The sequence below is a fragment of the Pelmatolapia mariae genome, linkage group LG22, assembly GCF_036321145.2.
Source record: "Pelmatolapia mariae isolate MD_Pm_ZW linkage group LG22, Pm_UMD_F_2, whole genome shotgun sequence".
NCBI classification, from domain to species: Eukaryota; Metazoa; Chordata; class Actinopteri; order Cichliformes; family Cichlidae; genus Pelmatolapia; species Pelmatolapia mariae.
The window spans coordinates 1,061,957-1,072,053 of record NC_086245.2 but is presented as its reverse complement, the minus strand read 5'-3'; the positions used below and the strand labels follow the sequence as shown (position 1 = coordinate 1,072,053).

The window sequence follows — 10,097 nt, the reverse complement described above, 5'->3', positions numbered from 1 at the left end:
AAGGTGTTTACTGTTGTTGAAGCTTTACAGACATTATGACTTTACTGTTTTTGTTCACTTTCTCGGGGTTAAAGTTCCTCAGGCTTGTTGTGATTTGCATTTTTAACTTTAGCGCTTCACCTCACAGAAGTCTCCACCAGCCAGCAAGCTTAGCTCCAGGTACTTGACAGCAAGCCACTGGCCGCATTGTTGGCTGTACCTGTTCAACTGCTCATTAACACAAATATCAAATTAAATGGCTGCCATGTTATTGGTTGGCGCATTCGGGCATGTACGCTTGGGGAAGAAAGGTGACTGTGAATGTGGAATGGCGGTTGGTGTGAGATGGACTGGTCCGACTATTTTTTTTAAAAACTTGCTGATCTGCTTTGGAGAGGTTACGTGGGTAAATGGTGGCAAGTGCTGCTTTGGCACTCACCCTCAAAATATTGCATGCTGGAGAATGGGATGTGACGCTGCAGCACTACATGGTCTACACAGCAGAGAGTTTGATTCCTGTTATGGCACACATCGCCAAGAACGTTGTCAAAGTGAATAATGGGCTGACCAAGCACATGGCCATCAAAGGCAAATACTCCAGCTCAAAGCAGATGAGGATTGCCAACATTTCGCAGCTCAAAATCGTCAGTGGTTAAGGACCTGGCAAAGCAGGTCACACAGTGAGGAGATCAATGTCCTTGGCACCATGTGCTGATTTGTACAGATGTAACTTAACTTTTTAACCTGACCAAGGATCTGCACAAAGGTTGTCACTAGTTTAGTACTTTTTTTCCTCCAAAATGGAGAAAGTATCCAGAGTGCAGCAGAGTACTTGTTGATGTCAGAGGAGCTGGCCTCTTCAAGCTGACAGGAATGCAACAGTGACCTCAAATGACCACTAGATACAACCGAGTGCAGCCTGGAAGCAAATGCACTCATGCATCTCTCCCATCAGGAAACATGTCACAGCCCAAAGACTGAAGAAAAGCAGTCCTCAGGTACGGCTCTGTCCACACGTCATCAAACTGGTTTCTCATGACTGAGTTCACTGTACTTGAGGCCTCCACAGTGTGACGCCATCGTATTAATGTGGACCAAAATCTCAGGAGTGTATCCAGTACCTTTGTACCATGAGGAGCTGAAGCAGCACTGAAGAAGAAAGGAGGGTTGAACCCAGTACTAGTAAGGTGTGACCAAGAAAGTATATTTATCAGGTAACTGTATTTAAAACTCTTTTTAAATGTCACTAAGTCACCAATGACCCACGCAGTGTTTGTATTTTATAGTTTGGTTTTGTTTTTTCAGAATTTTCTCCCTCAGTGTATGAGATCTCATTTGAAAGGCAAAATCTTCTGCTCTATTAAAATGTGCCTACTCAGGTGGTCGACTGCTGCATATTCAACATGGGACTCACTTAAAACACAAGCCCTTTAAAACCTATAGTTTGTATTTAGGCTGAAGAATATTAAAGATACCAAACAAATGAGAGCACAAAGACGCTGTGTGTGTGTAGCAAACATGACTTTATTTGAAAGTCCAGGCTGTTCTCTCTGAGCGTGTCAAAGAAGTACAGAAGAAACACTGATGATGATGATGATGATGATGATGATGATGAGCGACTCCCACCTTCCACCATTCGGTCTAAGATGGACTAATATATTTCAAAGGTTAAATAATCACTTCAGCCTCAAAGCTCCTTCACACACACGGGAATCAGATTCAGGCTGAACAAAGAAACATGTTGAACATTCAAACCACAGATAACAAAACTCAGGCTGGTTCACAACACGATGAAACAAATGCAGGACAGCCGCGGCATCGTAACTCCGGACGGAAGCTGGGCAAGCGAGCAGGTGGGTTAATCACACAGGAAGTCAGATTTCTGCTCAGTAATGGTCTGCACCAAGAGAAGAGCCAAGCAGGAATCTGTAAACCCAGGTTTAACACAAAGAAAGAATAGCTGTGCTTAAATGTTTCAAGCTCGAGTAGGAAACCAGATTTCAGTGTCACTCATGAGGATTCGTGGCGTGAGCGTTAGGATGAAGAGCGAGAAAGAATTGGTCGATTTAGGCAACAAACTGTTCTGAGGGGTGTGCTGCAGAGCAGGTTCATCATAGTCGGGCTTCCTGCTGCTGGATCATCGAAACCTCAAAGCCTGACAGAGACGACGGGTTTCAAGCCTGATAACAAAGTTTGCACTGTTTTGTTCGATGCAGGCTTTCGTCTTTACAAAGCTGTAACTTTACAGAAAAGATTAATATCTCTAATTTCCCTTCCTGCTGATCCGCGATCCAGTGTCACTCCTGACTTTATTAAGATTTCCATGACTGACGATGAGAATCCTAAAGGCTGCATTATGTGAACTGAATTATGGTACGCCTAAATTTACTTGGATAGATGATCATCTTCATGCAGAGATGATTTTATATTTAAAGCACAAAGCCTTAATTTGCGGTAGAGATTTTTAGTATAACACGTAAACCTCATTTTATTTCAAGATTAGTCTGCAATGCTGTGAATTATGGGATGGCACTGCTCCAGTGTATCCTCTGCTAAAGGAGGTAATAAAGGAAGCACTGATGCTCCTTTCCTTTGTATTTAAGGAACTCAAACAGCTCTTTTGGATGCTGCTCACATTCCTCTGGGTCACTCAGAAGCCCTCTGAAGAGAAGCTAGCTGACTATTCGACTGCAGCTCTTACTGGTGTCCAGTAAACCTCACACTGCTTCCTGTCCATGAATCTTGCATGCACTGAGCTGCAGAAAAACCAGGCGCAGCAGGAGGTTTTTTTCTTTTTGTTTCAGTGTTTATAGGACAAACCTGGGTCAACAGATTTTACACCTGCAGTAAACCCAACCCGGTAACAAAGTCAGGAAACCGGCCTCATGCAGAGGCACAATAAGGAGGTAGTGGAGCACATTACGTGAGCATGCATGGAGGCTTTGGAGGAAGGCATCGCTGGGGTGGAGGAGCACTGAGGAGAGGCTGGATTTGGCGTTTGGTGGTGCAGACTCGTCCTTTGACCTGTGCGTCCATCCCTGAAGAGCAGCTCAGTAGAAGAAATACACTGAGGACAGCAAACACAGATATTTGTCTCTGACTAATATTTAAAAGTAAAAAGAAGCTTTTATAACCCTTAGAGTGCAACAGACTGTAAAATTCTCCTAGGTCGTCTCCTGGTGCACCTCTGGATCATCTTCTGCTTGTCTGCTTTTTTTTAGACTGCTCTGATTGCTCTGTACTTTCAAACATCAACTTCTGCATCAAACTGCTCTGATTTTACACGAGGATCTGCAGCTCTGAGTGCAGACAGCAGTCAGTGATGGGTGTAGCTACCGGGTCTGAAAGTAAAGTGGATGTACCTTAATCCAGCAGGAGGAGACTCCACTGATTATTAAAAAAAGAGGTCCGACTATAACCTCTGTTATAGTTAAGTTACAGACTCTGTCACTAGTTTCAAGTATTACTTAATGAAAAATAATGTTCATTTTGACAATTCGCTAGCCTTTGAAAAACCACCTGAAATCTGCCACATGCTAAATCTTTAATCAACACAAGTCCTAATCGGCAGAGTGTGTCTGCAAACTTTCCTTAAAATGAGTTCTAATGTTTCTGCAGAAGAAGCAGAACAGGGCTTCCAGGAAGCTGAACCTCCACACTGAAAATGGTCCACGGGTGCACATAAGGAGGTCAAGAAACCACATGCAAAAATAAGAGAAGGCTCTATTTTACTCACAGAAAATGACGCCAACAAATATAACACCTACAACGGCCATGATGATCATCATCTGGAAGAAAGACAAAACAAACAGAGCCATCAGAAACAAAAGATGAACTTAAGAAGATGAAACAGCCGTTTAATTCCACCCAGACAATAAATCACTCCATCGTCTGCTGCTTTTTAGGCTCCAACCCCCTCCTCCAGCTCCTCAGAGGGGATACTGAGGTGTTCCCGGGTCAGCAAAGAGACATCATCTCTCCAGCTTGTCTTCAGTCTGCTCGGGGTCTCTTCTAACCCAGACATGTGTTCACCAAACCTGGCTTGTTTGCTGTGAAGCGCTGGCTCCTGTCTGAGCGCTTTACGGAGCACTGTGGTCCTAGCCAGAAATAATCTTTCACTTTAAGTAGAAACAGTGCATAAGTAGAAGTAACAATTAATTATAGCCTCGGTTTATTTACCTGCAAATATACATTTTAAGGTCCTTAATAGACATTACTGTGTTTAAAATGGGTATAAACCTTCTCATATTACGTTTCAGCTTTCAACAAAATGTGAAGAAACCACAGCAATTACTTCATGTGAACATCTGTGGACTGTGCTGAAGAGAAATCAGCTCAAGTTCAACTGGTCAAACACCGCCCCCTGGTGGTGAAGGTCATTATTAAAATTTGCAGAAGGTAATTGCAAAACCTACTTTTAAAAGAGAGCGATTATTCTTTTACTTATTCTCTGTCATTTATTCAGTCTCAGCAGTACAAACAATCCCAGTAAGCCTCAAATGTTGTTTCAGCTGTTTTTTTTTTCTTCTTGGCTCTGTATGATGTCACTGAGCTCTGATGGTCTTCATATGATAATCTGAGACACACAGTTGTTTGTTGTGTTGCTGTTCAAACCTTTAGTTTAAAGGGAACAGTCAATCAGGAGAAAGATGGTGTAAGCTGAGGGTGGCCTTAAAGGCTCTTTTTTGTAATTATCCCCCCAAATTTGTTGAATTAGTTCAGTGAGAACTGGATTTTACAGCTGGGCGATGATCTGTCTGTAGCTGTGAGGTGGTCCCATGTTTCTTTCTTTCTTCTCAAAGTCTGAAGTTTCTCTCTATTTCTGTATACCAAGATGGACTAATTACATTTCCCTTGATGCTAAACAAGCTGTTTCTGCACTCTTGTGTGAGTCTGAGATAGAGATTCATATAACTTTGATAATATTGGGTCATTTTTTGTTGAGCTAGTGCTTGTTTCTCTTTGAAATGTGTTTTTTCATTTTAAAAGGTACTTTTTTTTAGTTAACGTTGGACTAAAATGTTCACCACCAGGGGGCAGCATTTATAGATTTTAGATGTGCACTGCTGTTCTTTTAACTTTGGACTTTTCTTTGTTACCCATTTCCTTTCCCAGGCTCTCAAATAGAATGCATTTTTAATTATTTCCATCATTAAATAAAGACACTGTACTCGTGGCACTGCCTGTCCATACTTCAACTTCAGCTGATATCTCGTTGACTTTTTTATTTTTTAAAGCTTCAGTAAGTTTTTTGGGAGGTTTTGAACTTCTTTTAAATACAAGAAATTACAATAACTGCCATTAAAGGAAGCTTTTGAAGTTTGCAAGCAGAGGCCAAGAATAAAAATAAAAAGAGTTTAAATGAGTAGGCGTGACCAACTAGAAATATAAAGCAGACGATGCCCTGCAGATTTTAATATATGTCATGTTGCACAGTGTGCGTGTGTGTTGATCTAAATTCTCCATAAATAAAATCCACATGATGACATTAGAGTGAAACAGGCAGGAAATCACCTCTGATGGGGGGAGGGCGAGAGAGATTAACAAGAACAAGAGGTTTAGAGAGAGAGAGAGATTGGTGGTGACTGTGTGTGTTTGAAATGTGTGTATGTGTGTGTATGTGTGTATTCAGAGCTGTTTAGTGTTTACATATAAATAAAGAAAATCTCATAACTGTCATTGAAAAAGCTAAAAGTAAATGTTTTTGTGTGTTTTTAGAGCATTTTGTTTGGGTCTATTTTCAGCGGCGTATAAATCCACATTTGTTCTCTGCCCACTGTGAGAGCAGGAGTGTGTTTATGGTAACAGTGTGGGTCATTAAAGCAGAATAAAATGCATCACATATGATTGTTCAGATATATCCATGTACAAATGTGTGTGTGTGTGTGTGTGTGTGTGTGTGCGTGCTGGATAGGAGGAGTTACGTCACACATCACAGCTGGCTCTTTAATCCCTGACTGTCACTCTAATCCAGATTGAGATTTTCCTCTTCCTCTCTCTGACTTTGCTGTCAGTCAAACAGTCTCTCCTCCTCTCCTCTAATGTAATCCTCCTCAGACAATCCAGCGATTGGACGGTCTAAACTGCACAGAGGGGAGGCGGGGCTTGATGGACTGACGCTGAGATAAAAAAAGACCTGGCAGCTGAGGCTGGATGGATGGATGGATGGATGGAGAGGAGACGGTGTGAAGTAGTGATGGATAAGTTAAATGCACTTAATTGGTACATTAAACTGAAACCGTTCGTGCAGCTTCATTTCTAGCTGTTATGATCACAGATTAACATGAAAACAACACATTGATTATGTAAAGATAATTTCAAAGTTTTCTGAAATCTTTTACACAACAAGGGATGTAACCTGTTTAAACACCTGTTACCACAAATATCTAATCGGCAGCAACTGAATGCATTGAAGCATGTAGACCTGCTTGTGCAGGCATTTTCCTGCACAAGCATCTCTAGGGTTTAGAAAGAATGACATGAAACAGAGAATATCCAGCGAGCAGTAATGGTTGCTGATGATGTCATAAGTCAGGGAAGCATTGCCAGACTGCTTTGAGCTGATAGCAAGCCAGCGGTAACTTAATAACTGCTCATTCCAACTAAAGTATGCAGAAGAGCATCTCTCCACCACAGCCTGTCTGACCATAGTCGCTGGCCATGCCAATCCTTTTATGGCCACAGTACATCCATATTCTGCTTCCAGCAAGATAGCACACCTCATGCCACGAACTAAAATGATCTCAAGCTGATTTCTTGAACATGATGGTGAGCTCAGTGTATTTGAACAGCCTCCGCAGTCACCAGATCTCAATCCAACAGAGCACCTTGGGGACCAGGAGATTTGCATCATAGATGTGCAGCTGACAAATCTGCAGCGCTTGTGTGAAAATGTGGACCTAAATCTCTGAGGTAAGTTTCCAGCACTTTGCTGAATAAGTGCCACAAAGTATTAAAGCAGTTCTGAAAGCAAAAGGGGTCCAGCCCAGTTCTAATGTTCTGCAATCTTGATTTGTAACTCCAAATATTTACTTCAGCTGTGTTGTGGTCATTATTTCAGTAATGCTGTATTTAGAGTTTGTTGCGTGAAGATCTATAAAAAACAAAACAAAACATTTTAATGGTGGTTTCTACTCAGAAATCCGAGGCCACACTGTCTGCTACAAGAAACCAACCTGAGGGGAGGGTGTGGGCTGATGGGAAGGAAACATGGAAAAATCTCCTGGTGTCACACCCACCTTGCAATTTTTCCACCAGTACTTGTTCTTGAGTTTGGCAGCGCTGCTCTCAAACTGCGAGGCTCCGGCCTGCAGGGCGTCGGCACGGTCGTCCAGCTCTGACAGCTTCTGATCTCTCTCCAGGACTTTGTCCACATTCACACGCATGATGTCGACCACCTGAGGGATGAAAACACCCATCAGCATCTCTGCCACTGATACGTTTTCCATTTACTCGTAGTGAGCTGCAGTCCTCACCTCGTCCACCTGTGCCTGTGTCTGCTGGAGTCGTCTGTTGCTCGTCAGGTTTGGGGCCTGAGCTGGAGGACCCCCCTCACCTTCCGGGGCCCCGGGAGCTCCTGGAGTCCCTGCTGCATCTGGAGTTGACCTGCAAGGAAAATGTGAGTTTGGTAACAAGAATTCAGTCAGGAATGACTGATTTATCCCAGCAGTAGAATACAGTTAGAGGTAGGCATCTAGGCTTTGAGCGCATCACTTCAGGCTTATGTGCAATATATATAAAGATGGCGTGGTGACTAAACATCCCTGTGGAGTCCAGAGGTGGATGTATGGGTGGTGGGGGCACCGAGAGAGCAGACAGTGATGCAGGGCCACCCCTCTAAACGCCCCTGTGTGAAGGAACTGCACATATAGTAATCATAATAATAACGAGATGAACTTGGTTTAAAATGGCCAAATATTTGTTTTAAGAAAGAAAAAAAGAAAAACAAGAGATTTAAAGGGTGTGCAGCATTCTTGATTTTCTCCTTTTTACTTTTGATCTTGGACTCATCGGCCGAGGCAGCAGTGAAGCTGTGACAGTCATGAGCTGCAAGGTTTTCATGGAGAGCCGCAGCCTCAATGAGCACAGCTAATGAATGAATCAGGATCGTGACTGCAGGTTTGGGAGGAGCACAGCAGTCTTTAGTTTGGCTCAGACAATAAATACAATATAATTAATAAATATAATAAACTTTTTTGTGATACTAATATTATATTTTAAACTCCTTTGAAGTAAGATCTCAGATGATTTTCAGGAACACAGAGTGAAGCCTGTAATTTGTTAGACCTTAAAAGCAGGAACACCACCTGAATTCTAAACACAAACTCTAATTCAGTAATAGAAACATGACTCATCAAACTTTGGCCTCCGTCCACAAAATCAGAGTCTCCGAGGATGAAACAGCCTCAGCAGCTCAGAAGACGTAAAGGACAAATTAAAAGAATAAGAAATAAACAGTTTTCACACACACACACACACACACACACACACACACACACACACACACACACACACACACACACACACACACACACAGTGTTACTGCCAGCAGGCTTGTTTTCCACCCGCAAAATGGAGAAAGATTAGTGCAGCAGCAGCAGCAGGAGTCTGACTGACTGATGGAGATCAACATGCACCAAGTAATCACTCCCCTCCCCCCACGGGACAAAACACACCAAAAACATTCCCACAGTGGGTTCTCTTCTCTCTATAAACTCCCAGGTGTTTGTAGCTTTGTGTGATATGTTTAAATCTTTGTTTCTCTCTCTCTCTCTCTCTCTCTCTCTCTCTCTCTCTCTCTCTCTCTCTCTCTGTGTGTGTGTGTGTGTGTGTGACAGGAAATTAAAGCATCACAGCTCAGCCGATCACACTGTTTGATGATAGTTTTGTAGGTGAGTCACCCGGTGAGTCACGGTCGTACTTCTGCAGTCTCAGCACTGACATTTCCAGACAAGTTCCGCTTTTGATCCATAAATTTAGAGATAAAAATTGATTTTAAAAAATGAATTAACGAGAAAAAAGGGAGTTTGAATTGTGCTGTAGCTGTACCCACCACGGAATTTAATGAGAAATCTCTTTAGTCTGTTAGCTACATTTTGTTTATTTTAAAAGCAGACATGGAGTGAAAGATTTTAGAGGTTTTAAAAAGCCTGAAATAAATAAAAAATAAGTCGGAGTACTCACATCTGAGCTGGAGGATGATGGAGATGATCTGAGAGAGGGTGAGGCTGGACCTAAACCGAGGAGGAGGACTTCTGTTCTCTGTCTGATGTCTTCATTCACTTTTTCTCTTAAAACACGTAGAAAAACTACAACTGAAGCAGCTGCGCACAGACCGAAAAAAAACCTTTCGCGTCAGACACAAGTCCCGCCCCTATGCGCGCACACGCACGCATGCCCGCTCCCTCTGTCTCTCAGTTAATCCCAACACAAACCTGACATCATGGGTTACATTTGAGCATTTGAAACATGCATTTCTGGATTTTTATTATTGTTATTATTTTCATTTTAATTTTTTTTCCTTCATTTTTTCAGGTGTAAATTTAAACATCACATCATCAGCCTGCGGTCCATCAGGTCCACCTCAGCCACTCTGACAAATCCTAATTCATGTTTTTTCAGATTAACAGACTTCTTGTGGTGGCACTCAGGATATAAAATACCTGATGTTTCATGTTTCATCAGACTGCGAAGATTCTAAGAACATTTTTTCTCGTGCATAAAAAAATTATTTGTGTGTGTGTAAATGACATCTTATTTCATATATTTAAAATTTTCTTTAAAAATTTCTTTAAATTTCTTTCTCTTTCTCTCTTTATGCTACATTAATTATTTTTTTTTGTTATTTTGTGACTTTTTTCATAAGCCCACAACTTTTTCTTATGAATTTTTGACTTTGAGTTTGTTTTTTTTAAATTAATACACGTTATTGTTATTTTTTCTGGATTTCTTCTTCTTTGTACTTTTTGAAGTTGCCACATCCTCTTCCCAGATTTTTTTTTTTACCACAATTTTAGCCTTTCTCATGTTGTTTTTTCCCTCATGAGTTTGTGTTGACAAAATTTAAGCATTTTGTCAACAATTTCTAATTTTCTTTCGTTTTTTTCATAAGTTTAAAA

At 41.6% G+C, this 10,097-nt stretch overlaps 1 protein-coding gene across 1 annotated transcript; it reads right to left on the bottom strand.

The window, feature by feature from the left end:
• Positions 1-1,485: 1,485 nt before the first annotated feature.
• Positions 1,486-9,345, bottom strand: LOC134619763 (vesicle-associated membrane protein 2-like). The gene is made up of 5 exons (XM_063465595.1): positions 9,163-9,345; positions 7,455-7,584; positions 7,218-7,376; positions 3,716-3,767; positions 1,486-3,046 (listed from the first exon to the last, which is right to left on the bottom strand). Coding segments are annotated over exons 1-5 (360 nt in total). The 5' UTR covers positions 9,165-9,345; the 3' UTR covers positions 1,486-3,029.
• Positions 9,346-10,097: the final 752 nt, after the last annotated feature.

Coding starts and splice junctions, on each gene's coding strand:
- LOC134619763 (XM_063465595.1), bottom strand. Junction 7,377..7,454: donor CACAGGCACAGGTGGACGAG/GTGAGGACTGCA, acceptor TTCATCCCTCAG/GTGGTCGACATCATGCGTGT. Junction 3,768..7,217: donor ACTGGTGGAAAAATTGCAAG/GTGGGTGTGACA, acceptor TCTTTCTTCCAG/ATGATGATCATCATGGCCGT.